This window comes from Prionailurus bengalensis, chromosome C1, assembly GCF_016509475.1.
Source record: "Prionailurus bengalensis isolate Pbe53 chromosome C1, Fcat_Pben_1.1_paternal_pri, whole genome shotgun sequence".
NCBI lineage: Eukaryota > Metazoa > Chordata > Mammalia > Carnivora > Felidae > Prionailurus > Prionailurus bengalensis.
Genome location: NC_057345.1, coordinates 80,540,152 through 80,560,414, shown reverse-complemented (window position 1 = coordinate 80,560,414; position 20,263 = coordinate 80,540,152). Strand labels below are relative to the sequence as shown.

The window sequence follows — 20,263 nt, the reverse complement described above, 5'->3', positions numbered from 1 at the left end:
TGAGAGCCTACCCTCCAACCTCCAACACACACACCATTCAAAGCTGACCCCACTTATATCTTCTAAACTGGAAGCATAATGACAGTAACATAGAAGCTCAAGTCAGGGAAGAGGACATGTGGCAGCAGGGACATTTGTTGGATAATGTATTTAAAGTCAAAGATATGGAGTTGAGTGGCAACTGCAACTATTATTTATGTAAATTTTACAAAACAAATAGTCTTTTAAAAAGGTGAAGGTACTCAAAATACAGCACTTTACGTGAAGACGAGGCAGGGAGTCATAAACACAGAATAACGAAGCCACAAGAAAAGACAATGTCAAAGAAAGTCTGTGTAACTGAGCAGTGAAAGCTGCTACCCCAACATCTGCCAGAAAGCAAAGATACCATCTTCCTACACTCTCCACCATCTGAAAGTTAGGTATGCAACTGGCAACAGAAGAATCTCTTCATTTCAATAAACACTATGGGCAGATGTCACTTTAACTGTAATGCTAACTTTCAATTCAGATCTTAAACACAATTTCGATCCTAAATTAATCACTGACATATAAAGGAAACACTAGACAAAGATAGTTTCTTTTTTCCTTCATTTTATGCTCTTGGCTTAATTTTTCCCTGAAATAAGTACCAACCTGACTTGGCTCACTTTAGCAAAATCTGGCAAACTTTGATTACTGACACTCCTGAAGCACCTTTCTACAAAGAAGTCCTTAGAATCACTACTATTCCCATGGTTAATGGGTCTGTGAACATGTCATAAACTAAAGATCTGCACTGATTTAGGCAGTCCTTTACCTCATGATATAGATCAACTTCCATATATTCATATGCAGTATTATCATTTCTCTATTTCCTAAATCAGTTAGTCTCTCTATCCCTACTTCCAATCTCCTGTGATTTCTATGGGAGTTTACTTCACTTTGGTGAACTGGGGTTAAACGTGGATTTTTATATTTCTCAAAGATAGTGTGTAAAATGACTCTGCAGCATGGCTAGGCCTAGACAAAGCTGCGAGGTTGGCCAATTTAGGCCCTTCTTATCTTCCTTACTAATTCCCGGAGACCCATCCAATGTCTCACATTCATTTTACGCTCAGCAAACCCTTGCTAAAAGGTCAAATAAGTACTGAACTGCTAACTCATAAGAGGGGAATATACAAATCTTTCCAGAGAAGTTTGTATTTTAAATAAGAATTCTTCAGTCAGGTGGTTGGAGAATGAGAAAACTTCACAAGAAGATACTGAGCATTAAGCTACTTTTTATCAATATCTGTTTTTGCTGGGGTAGAGGGCAGGATGTCATAGACATGAGGTCATGAAAGCACAAGAGCACAGAGCCTGACTACAAAATAGCAAAGAATATTCTAAGCAGATGATACTGAAAGACAGGTCAAAGTCAGGTTGTGACTTACCCTACAAAACATTTAAAAATAAAGAAAGGAGCAGATTTAAAAAGTGTCAGGGTGATCTCATTTTTATTAAAATATGTACTATACACCAAAATAACAACAGAAGTTCTGAGAGGCTAATAGGTACCAAGAAGAAAAAAATCTACCTGCATTTTCCAATTTTTCTTCAAGGAACATGTATTATCTCTATCTTATTTGGGGGAAAAAAATGCTACTAAATTATTTTTACAGTTGCATAACGGTGGAATCCACAAGCCACCATGCCAAAGTGAAGTAGAAAGAGAGCAAGTCCAGTGTGACGAAGGAATGTGCATTCTCTTTGGGGATTAGAGTGCACTGGGAACTTCCTATCTTTTTCTTGCTATTCACAGATTATAAGGCTAATGGTTTTTAAAATGTGAACAATGGAAAACACGTTTCAAGAAAATAAATTTGGCAGAGAAGATAAAAAGGGGAGCTTCTCTGAAGTGAAACTAACTAAAGAACACTACAATATCCAGGTTAAGAATATTCAGAATGAAAAATGATCCAATCCCAGTGACTGAAAAGATGAATTATGGGAAAGAGAGTGAAAGGTAATGATATTTCTAGTGGTACAGACGGTGACTAAAGATGGAGAACACAGCATTATCTTATTTTTTAATCATTAAAAATACTCCTCAAATAATGATAAAGGTAATACTGATTAAAAGGGCAAAGGAAAAGATAATAAAAATTTATTCCTAGAACCAGCTCACTTCCTGAAACTACTGGGAGAATTCATGTATCATTTTGGGCATCTCAAAAACATATTTAATCAAACACAAAAGCATAACCCTCAAACATATTCCATCCATAAATCAATGTGACTTGTTAATGTCTCAATGATATAAAAATGTTTGTCTTTCTAAATGTAATCTTGTTTTTATTAACAGAATTTAGCTATAAGAAAACAATACAGGGGCACTTGGGTGGCTCAGTTGGTTAAGCATCTGACTCAACTTCAGCACAGCTCATGGTCTCACGGTCATGGGATTAAGCCCCATACCAGGCTCCTCCAAGATTGTTTAGGATATTCATTCTTTCTCTTTCTCTTTCTCTTTCTCTCTCTCTTTCTCTCTCTCTCTCTCTCTCTCTCTCTCCCCCCCTCCCCTCTCCCTGCCCCTCCCCAGCTCAAGTGCACACATACCCTCTCTTTCTCCCTCAAATTAATTAAAAATACAACAACACCATTTAAGGTAGCTGCAGTGAAGTACTCTATCTAGCATGTCACACAAAATATAATGAATATTTCATAAACAAGAGAAAACTATTTAAAAACTGGCACCAAACAACAAGAGTACTTACATGACAGATGATTAAAAAAAAATTAAAATTTAGTAGTAGTCTTCATTACCTACACAGAAAACATCTGACCTGTAGAATAACCAAAGCTATTGGTCTGATCTCATGTAACCTCAAAAGTTAAACAATATAATTTCATAAGACTTACCTCTTTACAAAATGTTCTAGGGACCATGATTTTTAGAATCCGTGTGAGTCTTAAAAGAAACACCTTGTCCACCACAGCTCGCTCTTTTTTCCCCTCTTTCTACATTAAAACAAAAAAAGTTAAGATATTTATAACAAATAAGATTAAAGAACCACATTTCATCGAAGTCAGTAATAACAATTATCAAAATGGATATTGCATTCAGAGAGTGCAAACTTGCACTGCTCTTCAAACATGCTTTCAAGAAAATAAAATGTTATCAGAAACTGAATAAAGAAGTGAGAAGTTCTGGGCCACGGGAATATCCGGGAGAACACTGCAAGCAGAAGAAACAGCAAGTGTAAAATGCCAAGGTGAAAGCTCATTTAGTTGCTTGAGGAACAACGAAATGGCAATCTGGCTGGAACTAGAAACAAAGGATAGAAGCAGAAGATGAGATCAGAGAGACAGCTAAGAAATGGTCAAGTACTTACTATTATCCACTTCCTGATTAACAGTAGAATGTTTTTAAAATCCTGAACAGGAATTTTCCTGGTATTAATTACCGGGAACTTTTAGTTTCCTATATTTATCATTTAGCATTTCCAACATGCAATCTACCAACTCACTCTCTCTTCCTCGTAAACTCTAAGACAAGGTACCTTTACTCCTACAGCTCACATTCTAACAGAAGAAATACAGATAAAAATAAACCAATAAATTGTTACAGGTACACTAGGCAGGACCACAAGAAAAAGACAGATTCATGTAGGATGAAAGCAAGAGCTCTTTGGGAAGGTGACATTTAAGCTGCGACATAAAGTGAAGCCATGTGATTACTTTGGGACAGGAGGGTAGTCAAGCACAGGGAACACCAAACACAAAAACCCAGCGTTGAGAATTAAAATTAGTGCGTACACCAAAGAGCAAGAGTGTAGAAATGCTAAAGCAAAGAGAATAAAAATGAGAAAAGTTGAAGAGGTTGACATGGCCTGCAAAAGACAGACCCCTGAGGCCACAGTAAGGACTTAGAGTTTATTGCCAGTGTAGTGGGAAACCACTGAAGAAACTTAAGAGCAGTGATTAATCTTACCATCCTCAGACATTTCTTCTTTTAAGTGTTCGCAAGGATAAAGAAAATGTAAGATGAACTGGGTATGGTAGAGGCTATTTACTTTATTACCCCTGGACTGTTTGGAAGAATATACAGGAGAAACTTCCTGCAGTAGGCAACACACACCAGAAGGATCCCATCCCCTCCCTAGACCCTTCCCCACTTCCCATAATCAAAGTTACTTATTTGTTAACTACTAGGCTCTTGATAAACAATACCCATGGTATAGTAAATTCTATAGTTAAACTTTAGTGTAAATATGTTTCATCTAAGCTGATGAACCTGAAATGAATAGTTTGTATACTGAATTAGAATAATAATAATCTTCCATCTGTATGTCAGACACTGTGCTAAGTGCCTTATATTTATATAATCTTAACAGGCACTGACTGCATTACAGAACTGTAAACCAAGAAAGGAAGTCTGAAGGCGCTGTATTTGTACAGTTACATCAGGAAGACTAAGATGGGTAACAATCAGCCTACCATGTTACTGCTAGAACAGAGCTTAGGTCTTTCAAACCTTATGAAGGTTGCAAAACTCGTTCTACTGAATTAGAGGCCCAGTCTACTTCATTCATACATGCATGCATTCATTCAATAAATACTCACTCAGTCCCAGGCACTGTTCTGAATGATGTGGATACACCAGTAAGTAAAATAGACCAAACGTGCTACTTACAGTCTATTTGTTTTTTTTAATATATTTTTTAATGTTTTTATTTATTTTTGAGAAAGAGCGAGCGGTAATGGGTTAGGGGTGGGAGACTGAGAAAGAATCTGAAGCAGGCTCTGCACGGACAGCAGCAAGCCCAACGTGGGACTCAAATTCATGAACCGTGAGATCATGACCTGAGCCAAAGTGGGATGCTTAACCAACTGAGCCACTCAGGCGCCCCCAGTCTATTTACTTTAGCTAGCTTATTCTTCTCAAGCTAAACCCTACAACTTCAACTGAAATCTCCCCTTTTACTTCCCCCAACTGACAAAATATAGGAAGAAAAAAATAAAGACAAGGCAATAGATATCAACTGCCTTTAAAAAAAAAAGTTAAAACTTATACTGTCACTGCCTCCCTACCATACCTCACTGCACATGTAGTCAATACCTTGAATAAACAGAGTAGTAATAAATTAAACGGCCATCTTCTGACTTAAACAGAGGATTACCTATTTCTAGTTGCTTTCAAAAAACGATCTAGGGAAAACAATGAGGACAGTTTTAGAAAAGTTATTAAGAAAGTCACATCGAAGCACTTTAAAATCTTAACAGCTACTTGGTATATAATTCTTCCTCCTCTTTTATTACTGCTCCTATTGTCACCACTCCTAACCCATAAGCTTTCTGAAAGCCCGACTTGATTTGCATTTCATTTCAAGCCATGAAGGAACTGCATATATACTTCCTAAAGTCATCACCGCATGTTTTGCAAAGAAACCCCTGGACTAGAAGGCTGGCTCAGAAAGGCTGAAGACGTACCAAAATGCTCTACCAGTCTTGACACGTAATAAAACTCATACCTGAAACCAATCTAAAGGAGAGCATCTACAGAGACAGTACATTTCATAAACACTACTAGCCCATCCTATGAATTCACTTCAATTTCACAATTGACTTTCCCCACCTGGAACTTCCCACTATTTCTTTAAAAATACAAAAAAACACTTTGATGTTACAAATTTAAAACTTAAAATTATAGAAAAAGCAAACCATTAGATAAAGACCATTTAAATAATGAAAGAAAAATGCAACCAGAAAATAATGTACCTAACACTCAGGAGGCAACTAGGTCAAAGGGCAAAAAGAAGTTCCAACTGATGTGCCAATCAACTTAGAAAGGTGAGATGAACTAGAATGAACTAAAATAGATGTTTGAAACAGCAAATAAAATAAAGGTCATATGGCGCTGACAAGAGTGTAAGCATTCCGGTATATTGTGGGGAAAGTGCAAATTGATACGACTATCATGTAATACCTATAATAGCAACTAACAAAATGTAAAATGTACACGGGCTGTAAAATGTAAAATAACTCAGCATATTTACTTTTAGGAATTTATCCTATTGGTGCTCCTGCACATATGCTTAAACACATAAATGAAAAACATCTTCACACCGTATATTATCATAAAATCAAAACCTAAATATGCATCAATAATGATACAGTATATAAATTATAGAAAATTTATGCAATGAAAATTCTACACACCTGTAAAAAAGGAAGCAGCTCCTATTTATACAACAAAATACTACAGAGCAGTTACATTAACTAGATCTTCAGCTATCAACACAGACATTAACATTGAAACTAAAAAACATTAAGCTGAAAAAAAGTGGAATGATACATCCATGATTCAATTTATAGAATTTTTAATATGCAAAATAGTTCTACTTACACTAACGTTTATGAAGATACACATACATACAAACACCCCATCAGTATAAAACATGCATGGGAATGCTAAATTCCCCATTTGAATTTATGGTTCCCCATAAACACAGTACTGTGTTTACCTTTATATATTTTGAGTTTTATGTCATGTATACTGCCATCAAAATTAAAGAAGTATTTTTAAATCAACTCAACTATGTCTTTATACTACTGTGTAACTCTATTAAATCTTCTTCTTAAATCTCATGTCTTGTGAAAATTGTACCATCCCACCAAACATTATAAAAAAATTTCAATGAAAAAAACATTCCCTTTTTAACTGCTTTCCCTCCTAAGTAACACATTAACTACAGAAAAATTAAAAAGTCTGAAGAGCAAAAATAAGGAGCCTATACCTATCATTTAGAGACATCAACTACCAGGCAAATATCCCACCAGATTTCATTTCAGCATATATGTATGTATGTGTATATGTGCTCACTTCCTATAAATTTTACAAATGTGGTATAAGTGTGCATACTGTATTTATATCCCTTTGTCAACTATTTAATCTAACATAAAGTTATCTTGCTCACACTATACAATGAGCAAATAAGTATATGCTAAAAAAAGTTATACAAAAATAGAAATTAAAGAATCAGTGAAGTGAATGAATTTAGCTGTACTGACAAGTTTTAATGATGTCCTAGAACTTGATATGATACGATGCAGATGGTAGATATAACTAAGATAATTAAGGTTTGATTACTCAGATATAATTTAGATATGAGATTATGAAGATAGAAATATGCCAGACATTGAGATAAACAAACCTTGTCCCATTCTTCACAGTCAGAGAAAAAGATCACAGAAACCAAAGAACAGCAATTTTGACATCAATCTCTGGAATATTCAGAGAATAGACATTATATGGAAGATCTGGGTACATTAAGAGACACTAATTACTAGAAGCCAGCATGAGTTTACTAGGAATAAGTCATGTCTAACTCTTCCCGTTTTCTTCTTTGTTAAGAACATTTTACTAGTATATTAACTGACATGTATAATGTAAGCTCCACAAGGGTTAAGGACTTATATTCATATCTGCTGTACACCCAGAGACAAGACCAATAACTAGGCATATATGAAGGGATCAATCAATATTTGTTGAGAGATCGACTTTATAAATGAATCAATAAACTTATCAAGAATTGATGTTCTTAGAAAATTACTGTGGCCCTTAATAAAGAAATAGGAACCTGATTTTGCTATAGTTGGATATGGTCATAGCCAAATAAACCATAACTGAAAACAAGCAAACAAATAAAGATTAAGAGATGCTGGAGTAACCTCCTTGGTCCTAATTACATAGTCAATAATATCAGCAATTCTGAAGAACAATGAGAAGGCCAATTTAAATTACTGAAAATGGGGCACCTGGGTGGTCCAGGTCATGATCTCATGGGTCATGGGTTTGAGCCCCACATCAGGCTCTGTGCTGACAGCTCAGAGCCTGGGGCCTGCTTTGGATTCTGTGTCTCCCTGTCTCTCTGCCCCTCCCCCACTTGAGCTCTCTGTATCTCTCTCAAAAATAAACAAGCATGAAAAAAAAATTTTAGGGCGCCGGGGTGGCTCAGTCAGTGAAGTATCTGACTTCGGCTCAGGTCATGATCTCACAGTTTGTGAGTTTGAGTCCCACGTCAGGCTCTTTGCTGACAGCTCAGCGCCTAGAGCCTGCTTCAGATTCTGTGTCTCCCTCTCTCTCTGCCCCTCCCCCGCTCATGCTCTGTCTCTCTCTCTCTCTCTCTCTCAAAAATAAATAAATATTAAAATAAATAAATAAGTAACTAAAATTTTAATTATGGAGAATGCCTTCTACCGGACTTATTGGACGTAAGAATTACATTCAAAATTACACTAACAGTACAGACATACTATAGTATAGACTAATAGCACATATCCAATAAGCTGCCATGTATAGAAATAAATATTTATTTAAAATAAATCAACTAAGTTACCATATGATCCAGCAATTCCACTCCTAGGTATTTACTCAAAAGAAATGAAAACACAGGTTCACACAAAAATTTGCACATGAATGTTCATAGCAGCATTATTCCTTATAACCTAAAAATGAAAACAACCTAAATTTCCCTCAACTGATAAATGGATAAATAAAATGTGGTAAATCTATGCAACAGAATATTATTTGGCAATAAAAAGGAATGAAATACTGATACATGCAACAACACAAATGAACCTTGAAAATGTCATGCTAAATAAAAGAAGCAGTCATAACATACCACATATTATATGATTCTTTTTACATAAAATTTCTGAAATAGGCAAATCACAGAAATAGAAAATAGATTAGTGATTACTGGGGTCTAAAAGAAGAGGTTAATGAGGAGTGATTGTTAATGGGTATGGAATTTCTTTTTGGGGAGATGACAATTTCCTAAAATTAGTCCACACAACTCTGCGAATATACTGAACTGTATCTTTGAATGGATAAATCTTGTAGTCTATAAATTACATCTCAATAAAGCTGTTATTAAAGAAGAAATTCAACTGATGAATACAGACGTAGGGAATCTGCCAACAGAGTTGTTCAACAGAAAGTAACTGAAGGAAGGACGCCTGGGTGGCTCAGTCAGTTAAGTGTCCAACTTGGGCTCAGGTCATGATCTTGCAGTTCATGAGTTTGAGCCCTGCATTGGGCTCTGTGCTGACAGCTCAAAACCTGAAACCTGTTTCAGACTGCGTTTCCTTCTCTCTCTCTGCTCCTCCCCCGCTCGCACTCTGTCTCTCTCTCAAAAATAAACAAACATTAAAATAATTTTTTTTAAAGGATAAATGAAGGTTACAATCTACCAAAAACTCAATTCAATGTAAACAGCAGTTAGGAGCAAAGACATAAATGTAATTCTAGGCTGAATTTCAGCAATATGGCTTTCATATTAAGAGAGGTAATAGTGCTGATATATTCCATGCTAGTCAAGTGTTCTAGACTAAGAATAATGTCTAGAGAAACTAATCAGTGTAGGTCCAGAAGAATGTATATGGAATTGAAAAAGATTGGAAACCATGACAGATAGATAAACTATCTTCAAACAATATGAAAGTCTATTAGAGAAAACAGAGCAGGCTTGTCCTGTATGGCTACAGAAGACAAAATAGAATCAATCACTAAGAGGGTAGAGGGGAAGATTAATCTCATTATGGGCTGGAACTAATACAGTAATGGCTGCCTCCTAGGTGTTACTACTCCTCATCATATGAACAGATTCAAGTAAATACTGGAAGTCACCTATCAAGGAATCCTATTTCAAAAAGAATTCCTATAATAAACAGTGGATTGAATAATAAGTTCCCTTCTAATTCTAATAGCATATTATTTTATCCTAATTCAAATTTATGTAACAAAATAAATGAAATACATGAAATCCCAAAGAGTAGGTTATTTAAAATTTTACCTCATTGTTCTGTAATGGTGGTTTTCCATTTTTCTTACTGCAGAGGAAAAAAGAAAAGAGAAAGAGCTTTATTTGCAAACTGTTCTCATCATAAAAATTATTTTAAGACATCAGAAGAATATACAAATTCTCCAAGTGAGTTCCTTCTCTTTCATATCACACAAAGATAGAACATATTAAATATAATACTCTAGCTGCCCCTTACTAAGTATTATTTAGAGAAAATGCTCAATATGTTAACTACTACTATATCAAGCATTGGATTATTAATTTTTAATACACACACACTCATTTTCCCATGGAGAGGCAGAGTCTATTTCTCCATCTTTGAATCAAGGTTTGGCCATGCAAACTGCTTCCACCAATGGGATATTAGCACATTAACACAAGCGAGGGCTTGCAAACTATTTGTGCACTGGGCTCTCTTGCTGCTAGGAATCTTCTCCCAGCCATGTGAGCAATCCCAGGTTAGTGGCCTAAAGGAGGAAGGACCATGTGCCATTCCATATTACAAATAGAAAACTGACTTGGTACCTAAGTGGCATGGTTCATGCTACTCAAAAGCAATTAATCTGGTAATTACATCTAGGTCTGACCACTAATTTAGGTTACCTCCCTAAACAACATAATAATCAGGCTTAGGTTCTTTTTGTAACACATTATCATAGAACCCTATAATTCTGTACAACACTGATCACATTTTAAATCTCATTGATGGATAATTCCTCCCTATAAATCAGTTCCATTAGATCAGGAGCTACTGCAGGTTGGTCGCTCCAAAGTAGACATGAGGTGCTGTTTGGGGTACAAAATGTTTACTGGGGATCAATACCTATGAAAGGAAAGCAAGGAAAGCAAGTCTGGACAAAACTCAAACTGTGATGCAGGCCCAATAAAATTTCAACCAACCAGGCAGGAAACCCTGTAGCAAGTACTGTCCATAAGAGTGCTCTGTGAAAGGTTGAAAAGACCAGGTCTTTTTACCTTTTCCTTGTTCAGTCTACAAATGCATGCTGGTCCAGAAAGGTCAATCACTTGGGGAAGGTGACTCTGTAACAAAGGCAGACTCTAAGATGCAGGTAGAAGGGGTCACTTGGTTATCCAACTCCTTATAGCTGGACAGTAAGCCCTTATTTGAGGGGAATGTGGGAGCATACCTCCGTGTCTACAGGGGGCATATATTGTTCAATCCTCTATGTTCAACACTTAGTGGGGCTCCAACAATCTAAAATGAACACTTTCAGTTATAAGATACCAGATCACTGAACAAGGCTAGCAAGCCAAACTTAACTACAGTTTAGTAAATGCTCTTATTCTAAGAGTGCTTGGGTTTATTATTTTTTCTATTTTCAATTGTATTACAGGATTGCTTTTCTGTTTTAAATTTTTTATGAGATTGTAAAACTGTTTTAGAAAATGCCTTTATATGTATGTTCAGGCAGGTGCAATTAATTATGAGCTCTCTTTTACAGGCTTTCTAAATTCCACTTTTTAAAACAATTCTTTAAGGGGTGTCTGGGTGGCTCAGTCAGTTGAGCATCCCACTCTTGATTTTGACTCAGGTCACGATCTCAGTTTTGTGAGTTCTAGCCTGGCGTCAGGCACTGACAGCACGGAGCCTGCTTGAGATTCTCCCCCTTTCTCTGCCCCTCCCCCACTCGCACTCTCTGTCTCCAAATAAATAAATAAACTTTTAAAAAAAGAATTATTTAATGTTTCCATGAAAGTTCTCAATATTGAAGACACTAGCTACATAAATATATGTAGATCATTTGGGATAAATTAGAATTTTATGATAAATTTTATGATAAATTAGAATTTATTAGAATTAGTATGCCAGAATCCTAATTATTGAGTTACATGTTTTCACTTGAAATGTCATGCTACAGCCTGGAGAGAAGTTAATTTACTTCCAAAACATGATCTACTTACCAGTAGGCAGATTCAATTCTAACAAATATTCAGTATTTACCTTTTCTTCATTTTTATCTTATGAAACTAAAAAAGGCTCTACGACAGTCATGTCTTCTACTCTTGTGTATTCTTTGGCTACCAAAAAGATCAACTAACCAGCTAAATGCATTAAAATAAAGGTCAACGTGTTCAAAATATATTGCTGATTTTTACACTAATGGCAAGGTATCTGTAATAACTACAAGTCATTAGTCAATAGTTGTCTTGTTACATTTCAGAGTACAACAAAATTCATTTAAGGATAATGTTACATAAATTTTTTATAAAAATAGCTATATTTTCCCAAACAAAAAAGTTAGTTAGGAAAGTGGCACTGTCTTATATTTCGGAAAATCTTATTCATGTCTGACTTAATAGAAGAAAACTGGGTTCTCATATCAGAGTCATTCTTTCTATTGTGATACAGATAGTTGTCAAATGGGAGTACTTCATAATTTTCATAACTATAATGTTACAGTGCAGTATGAAATCAATGAACCTCTTTGTACCCTATACAATAAAATCCATTGGTCTATAGTGCATTACTTTTAGTGGATATTTTATCCATGCAAAATTTTGTAATATGCATTTGAGTTTTGGAAAATACTGATTCACTGAGTTGTGTAGCAGACCTTCCAAATGTAATATATTTTATTATGCAATATTTTTTTTTTAATTTTTTTTTTCAACGTTTATTTATTTTTGGGAGAGAGAGAGACAGAGCATGAACCGGGGAGGGTCAGAGAGAGAGGGAGACACAGAATCGGAAACAGGCTCCAGGCTCTGAGCCATCAGCCCAGAGCCCGACGCGGGGCTCGAACTCACGGACCGCGAGATCGTGACCTGGCTGAAGTCGGACGCTTAACCGACTGCGCCACCCAGGTGCCCCTATTATGCAATATTTTAAAAATTATATTTGTTAATACTGCCACCAATCTCATCAGAAAAGTTTTTTTTTTTTTTTAATTTTAGAGACAGAGGGTAAGTGCAAGTGGCAGAGGGGCAGAGGCAGAGAGAGAGAGAGAGAGAGAGAGAGAGAGAGAGAGAGAGAGAGAGAATCTCAACCAGGCTCCATGCTCAGCGTGGAGCCAGACACAGGGGCTCAATCCCTTGACCCTGGGATCATAACCTAAGCCAAAATCAAGAGTCAGATGCTCAAATGATGGAGCCACCCAGGCACCCTTGGCATCTGACTCTTCATTTTGGCTCAGGTCATGATCCCAGGGTTGCGGGATCAAGTGCAGCATCCAGCTCCACCTATGGCCAATTGATTTAAGACAAAGGTGCTAAGATAATTGAATGGGGAAAGAATAATCTTTTTTTATGTAAATTTTTTAATGTTTATTTATTTTTGAGAGAAAAAGAAAGAGAGATAGAGCACAAGTAGGGGAGGGACAAAGAGGGAGACAAAGGCTCCAAGTTCTGAACTGTCAGCACAGAGCCCAACACAGGACTCAAACTCACAAACCACCAGATCATGACCTGAGCCAAAGTCAGATGCTTAACCAACTGAGCCACCCAGGTGCCCCAAGAACAATCTTTTTTTTTAATTTTTTTTTTCAACATTTATTTTTTAATTTTTGGGACAGAGAGAGACAGAGCATGAACGGGGGAGGGGCAGAGAGAGAGGGAGACACAGAATCGGAAACAGGCTCCAGGCTCTGAGCCATCAGCCCAGAGCCCGACGCGGGGCTCGAACTCACGGACCGCGAGATCGTGACCTGGCTGAAGTCGGACGCTTAACCGACTGCGCCACCCAGGCGCCCCCCAAGAACAATCTTTTTAACAAATGTACCAGATCAACTGGACAGCCATATGTAAAATAAATTAATCCTACCACTTATTGCACACCATATACAAAAAAGAATTGGAAGTGGAACACAGACCTAAATGTAAGAGCTAAAACTATGAAACTTCTAGAAGAAAACAGGAAAAAAACCTTAGTAACCCTGAGTTAAAACAAAGACTTCTTAAATAGGACACACAAAATACAAGCTGTACCAGAAAAAAAAAAAAATCAATAACTTGGATTTCATCAAAATTTTAAATGTTTGTTCTTCAAAAGATAAAGAAAATATTTATAAAGCATATTTCCAGAAGCACCTGGATGGCTCAGTTAACCATGCAACTCTTGATTTCGGCTCATGTGGTGATCTCAGGCTACTAGTGCAGAGCCTGCTTGGGATTCTCTCTCTGCTCCTCCCCACCTCATGTGCTCTCTCTCAGAATAAATAAACTTAAAAACAAAACAAAACAAAACATATATTCCAGAAAAAGGCATATTCAGAATACATAATAATCTTAAGTCAAATAAGAAGACAATTCCTTTAAAGATTTAAACAGACACTGTGCCAAGGAAAATGTATGGATGGAAAATAAACACATGAATAATGCTCAAACGTTCCCTTAGTTCTTAGAGAAATGCAAATTAAATCACAGTGAGACACCACTACACTCATCCACTAGAATGGCTCAGATTAAAAAGACTGATCATACCAAGAATTATCAAGGATGTGGAACAACTGGAATCTTCCTATACACTGTTGATGGGAATATAAAATGATACAATCACTTTGGAAAACAGTTTCTTAAAAAGTTAAACAGGGGCGCCTGGATGGCTCAGCTGGTTGAGGGTCCGACTTTGGCTCAGGTCATGATCTCACGTTCTGTGAGTTCGAGGCCCGCATTGGGCTCTGTGCTGACAGCTCAGAGCCTGGAGCCTGCTTCAGATTCTGTGTCTCCCTCTCTCTCTGCCCCCCCCCCCCCCCCCCCCGCTCATGCTCTGTCTCAAAAAAAAAATGTTAAACATACACCTACCATACAACCTAGCCATTCCTATTTGCTCAAGAGAAATGAAAGCATACATCCATACATATACTCTACATAAATGTTCACAGCAGCTTTATTTTTAATGGTCAAAAACTGGAAACAATCCAAATGTCCATCAACAAGCAAGTGGTATATCCATAAAATGCACTCAACAATTTAAAAAACAAACTATTGATACACACAACATGGATGAATCTCAACAGCAATATGCTGACAGAAAGTAGTTAGACAAAAAAGTATATAACGTATGATTCCACTTAGGAAATTCTAGAGCAACTAAAACCAATCTGTAGTTACAGAAGGCAGATTAGTGGTTGCTTCAAGCTAAGGGCAAGGAGGAGACTGACTACAAAGGGTCACAAGGAACTTTGGGATGATGGAAATGTTCGTTACCTTGATTACAATAATTATTTCAGAGGTGTTACAAGCCAAAACTCATCAAGTTGTATACTTTAAATATCGGCAGTTTACTGTCTATCAATAATGTTTCAATAAAGCCATAAAAAAAAATACTAACAGGGGCGCCTGGGTGGCGCAGTCGGTTAAGCGTCCAACTTCAGCCAGGTCACGATCTCGCGGTCCGTGAGTTCGAGCCCCGCGTCGGGCTCTGGGCTGATGGCTCAGAGCCTGGAGCCTGTTTCCGATTCTGTGTCTCCCTCTCTCTCTGCCCCTCCCCCATTCATGCTCTGTCTCTCTCTGTCCCAAAAATAAATAAACGTTAAAAAAAAAAAATTAAAAAAAAAATACTAACAGATACCTAGGAAAGATTCTTTCCTAAGAACATAAGAGAATAGTGCATTTTGTTTGTTCTTTATTTTTGGAGAGGTGAGGGAGGGGGAGATGGAGTTAATTGTTCCTTAATACTGCTGGCAAAACATATAAAATTAACAGGCAGGAAGTTCCCTAAAGATGGGAAGAGACAACTAAAGACTAGGAAAAAGAAATTGTCAAGAATTAAAACAAAGAAGTTTTTAGATAAGAGCTTTCAAACTAAAAAAGGAAGAAAACAATTCTGAAAACCTCAATCAGAATTTATTTAACCAGAACAGTAATTTTGTCCCTAAAGCTTTTCTCACCTAGTTCATTCTTCCAGGCCAGTATTTCTCAGACTTGGGATAATGTATGAACCTCTTTTGAAGGAAAAAAAACAAATTCTTACAGATCCCACCATTGGCCTTAAATGAAACTGGTGCTTCCTTAAATATGTATAAGCATGAAATTAAGCATATACTACTTTTTTTCTTACAGTTCTTCTACAAATTTACCATTTAAATACAGGCAAAAATTTTAAGGTCAATAAAAATGGAATCAACATTCATTTAAAGTGATAGGTGAAATAATATTGCTACAATTCATTACCAGTGCTGGGGGTAAAAGAGTATAAAGAATTATTTATTCCAGTTAATGTCCAAGATTATTTTATATTATTTTTCTTTTGTAAACAATGAATTGGTTTTAAATCACTGCTTCATTAGTGTTGATGGAATAATCAATTTATTAGTATATTCCAAAATAAAATTCTAAAAATTAAATAATATTTAATGAATACTTCTAAACTTACTTTTCTACCCCAAATCTAGTCTTTCATCTTCTCATACTGAACCTGGGCCCTAACTCAGTGAATGTACCTTCATCTACCCAAACCACAAACTTGGGAATTATTCTTAAGTATTCTCCCTTTCTCATACTCTTCATATCCAATCGCTCTCTTATGCTCTTCATTTCATCTGTACTTCCAGGACTTCAATTCAGGCCATCAAAATTTCTCACATGAAGTACTATACTCTTCCTACCTACTTTCTAAATAGTTTCCTTATCATCTCTAAGCTCTTTCAATTCATTTCCATAGCCACATCAAATTGTGTGTGTGTGTGTGTGTGTGCGCGCGCGCATGTGTGTGTGTGTGCGTGCGCCTACATGGCATACACCCAAATGAGGTTAATTAGGGCCCGAAGGTGAAGACCTGAACATAGGCGGTGGCTATCAGAATGGAAAGAAAGATAGGGAAACTGCTAGAAATGACAGAGTGAGGGAACAGATCAGAGCTGGGACTACAGCCAACCCTTAACAATACAGGTTTGAACTGTACGGGGCCACTTACACACAGATTTTTTACAGTATGAGACTGTAAATGCATTTTTCTCTTATGATTTTCTGAGTAATAGTTTCTTTTCTCTAGCTTACTTCACTATAAGAATACAGTACATAATGCATATAATATACTAAATATGTGTTCATCAATATGTTATCAGTAAGGCTTCTTCTGGTCAGTTAATAATAGGCTATTAGTAGTTAAATTTGGGGGAAGTCCAAAATTATACACAGATTGTCAAATGCGTGGGAGTTCAGTACTCCTAATCCCTACATTGTTCAAGGTTCGAATGAATATGGAAAAAAGTGGAGAAGAACATAGACTTTAAAAACTGTGTAAAGATAGAGGAGATAGTAGAAACCATCAGTTCCAAACTGATGCCATGAAAGGCAAAGATCATTTTCCTCAGGTTTCACAAACAATTACACCGTGAGTGACTGGAGGACAGTGATTCTGTTAGCCATAAAAAAAAATAACGGTAGAAAAAGCATTCAGAGGGGCGCCTGGGTGGCTCAGTCGGTCAAGCATCCAACTTCAGCTGAGGTCATGATCTCTCAGTTCCTGAGTTCATGCCTTGCGTCAGGCTGTGTGTTGACAGCTTAGAGCCTGGAACCTGCTTCGGTTTCTGTATCTCCCTCTCTCTCTCTGCTCCTCCTACGCTCATGCCCGAGTCTGTCTCCACCCCCACTTCTCTCTCTCTCTGTCAAAAATAAACATTAAAAAAAAAAAAAGAAAAAGCAGTTAGGGAAATAAGTGGACTCACTGTAAACATGTTCGATTTCAAGTTCCCGTAAGATAACTATATGGAATTGTCCAGAAGACAATTTTTAAAAACTTTACATTTGAAGTTCAAGAGTAGAGTTACTGATTTGAAAGGCATTGTTAACATGACAGTAATGTGGACACATAATGATATGACTCCACTGGGAAACAAAAATATGGACTCTGAAATGTCAGTTTCGCGTTTATTAAAATGCTGTACTAAAAATTTTAGACTGGGGGCGCCTGGGTGGCTCAGTTGGTTGAGCATCCGACTTCGGCTCAGGTCATGATCTCACGGTTTGAGTTCAGGCCCCGCATGGGGCTTTGTGCTGACAGCTCAGAGCCTGGAACCTGCTTCAGATTCTGTGCCTCCCTCTCTCTCAGCCCCTCCCCTGCTCATGCTCTGTCTCTCCCTGTGTCTCAATAATAAATAAACATTAAAAAAAATTTTTTTTAGACTGTGCTCTTAAGGAATTTGGTTTAAGTTGAACCTGAATGATACCTGAATGATAATGCCTACAGGTACTGTAAAAAGCAAACTTTCCTCCTGAAAGAAAAGTATGTTTACTATAAGCCTCAAAACTATTCCTACAAGTAATTTTAGGTTTTTTTTAAGTTTATTTATTTATTTATTTTGAGAGAGTGAGAGAGACAGAGCACATGAGTAGGGGGAGAGGCAGAGAGAGAGAATCCCAAGCAGGTTCCAAACTGTCAGCACAGAGCCCAACACAGGGCTTGAACCCACAAACTGTGAGATCATGACCTAAGCCAAAGTCAAGAGCTGGATTGTTTAACCAACTGAGCCACCTACGCACAACCCTGTAAGTAATTTGAAATAAAATGTCCAGACCATAATCAAAGTAACCAAGAACACAGCAAACGGACTCCATAAACAGGAGCCAGAAGAAATTAAAGAAAACAGGAGACCCAAAAAGATTTCAGACGTTGGAACTGCCAAACACATCCTAAAAGACAATGCAGACTGTCTTTAAAAATTTTTTTTAACGTTTTTTATTTTATTTTTGAGAGAGACAGAGACAGAGTGAGAGCTGGAGAGGGGCAAAGAGAGAGGGAGACAGAGAATCTGAAACAGGCTCCAGACTCTGAGCTGTCAGCACAGAGCCTGACATGGGGCTCAAATCCATGAACTGTGAGATCATGACCTGAGCTGAAGTTGGCTGCTTAACCGACTGAGCTACCCAGCCTCCCCCAGACTGTATATAAAGAAATACACAAAGGGGCACCTGGATGGCTCAGTTGGTTAAGTGTCCGACTTCGGCTCAGGTCATGATCTCACAGTTTGTGGTTCAAGCCCCGCGTCGGGCTCTGTGCTGACAGCTCAGAGCCTGGAGCCTACTTCAGGTTCTGTGTCTCCCTCTCTCTCTGCCCCTCCCCTGCTCATGCTCTGTCTCTCTGTCTCAAAAATAAATAAAAACATTAAAAAAAAAAAAAGAAATACACAAAATAAAACAAAGATATCTACCAAACCAAGTAAATTATAAAAAGCAACACAAACCTAAGAGAACCAAATGACATTTAAAAAAATAACACAGAAACAAATGAAATTAAATATTTAATAGTTTTAGCAGATTTCACACAGCTGAAGAGACTAGTTAATAATCTCGAGGCTAAATCAGAATTTACTATCCAGAGTGTAATAAAAAGTAAACAAAAAAAAATGGAAAACAAGAGAGTGCTCACGTGAGCAGCACATGTACTAAAATTGGAATAATACTGAGAAGGAAGATCAGCATGGTCCCCACACTAGGATGAAACACAAATTTATGAAGTGTTTTAAAAGAAAAAAAAAAAAAGTAAGAGACTATGGTTATAACAAGACTATCTTAGTTGGTGTCCGGGAAGAATAAAGAAAGAGAACAAGGTATATGGCTGAGAATATTCCAAAATGGAAGATGAACCAATCCACAAAGTCAAAAAGGCCCTGGGAATCCTAAGCAGGGTAGATAAAAACATCCACACCTAACCAAATCATATTGAGCTCCAGAAAAGTCAAAGATAAAGATAAATCCCTAAAAGTTAGAGCTAGAGGAGAAAAAGACCCATTACCATCAAAGGGGCAACAGTTATAAACTGATAGCTGACTTCTCAATATTAATAATGGAAATCAGAAGATGGTGGAATCAAATCTTCAGTGGAAAGACAATCACTGCCAATCAAGAATTAAATATTCTAGGGGCACCTGGGTGGCTCAGTCGGTTAAGCATTTGACTCTTGGTGTAGGCTCAGGTCATGATCTCACAGTTTGTGGGATCAAGCCCTACATCAGGCTCTTCGCTGACAATGCAGAGCCTGCTTGGGATTCTCCCTCTCTGCCCCTCCCCTACTTGTGCTGTCTTTCTCTCTCCCAAAATAAATAAAGAATTAAATATTCAGGGGAAAAACACTTCCACGAATGAAAGCAAATAAAGATATTATCTGACAAAATGCATAAAGTTCATTATCAGTAGATTTGTACTAAAGATCATATTGCTGGTGGCGGGGAGAATGATTCTAGTTGGAAGATGCAGATTGCAAAAATGAATGAAGACTAAAGAGTAGTAAATATAACTCTAAATGAAAATTACATAAAACAATAATAATGTCTTTTAGTACTTTAAAAAAAAGAAAAACAACACCACACCAAACGCATATAAATCAGGAGGAAACTAAGAGGAGCCACTGCTCTAAAGTCATTTTACTGCTTACAAGGATGATAAAGTATTATTAATGTTTAACCTTGAAAATTTTAATATATGTTAAAATTTCTAGGGTCACCAGTAAAAGAAAAAATTAAAATAAAGAATAA

At 37.0% G+C, this 20,263-nt stretch overlaps 1 protein-coding gene and 1 non-coding gene across 3 annotated transcripts in view; one reads left to right on the top strand and one right to left on the bottom strand.

The window, feature by feature from the left end:
• The window catches only part of ABCD3 (ATP binding cassette subfamily D member 3), a 74,720-nt gene that overhangs the window by 40,081 nt on the left and 14,376 nt on the right, over positions 1–20,263 (bottom strand). Inside the window, exons 2-3 of one of the 2 annotated variants that reach the window (XM_043575618.1) lie at positions 9,822–9,858; positions 2,884–2,982 (exon numbers count right to left, since the gene is read on the bottom strand). In XM_043575618.1, coding sequence (XP_043431553.1) covers positions 2,884–2,982; positions 9,822–9,858 — 136 coding nt within the window. Of the gene's footprint in view, positions 1–2,883; positions 2,983–9,821; positions 9,859–20,263 lie in introns of those variants that run through there. The other variant, XM_043575620.1, reaches the window with a different exon arrangement.
• On the top strand, positions 19,151–19,261 carry LOC122482300. Its single transcript, XR_006297096.1, has one exon. It is a non-coding gene; the product is annotated as a U6 spliceosomal RNA (small nuclear RNA).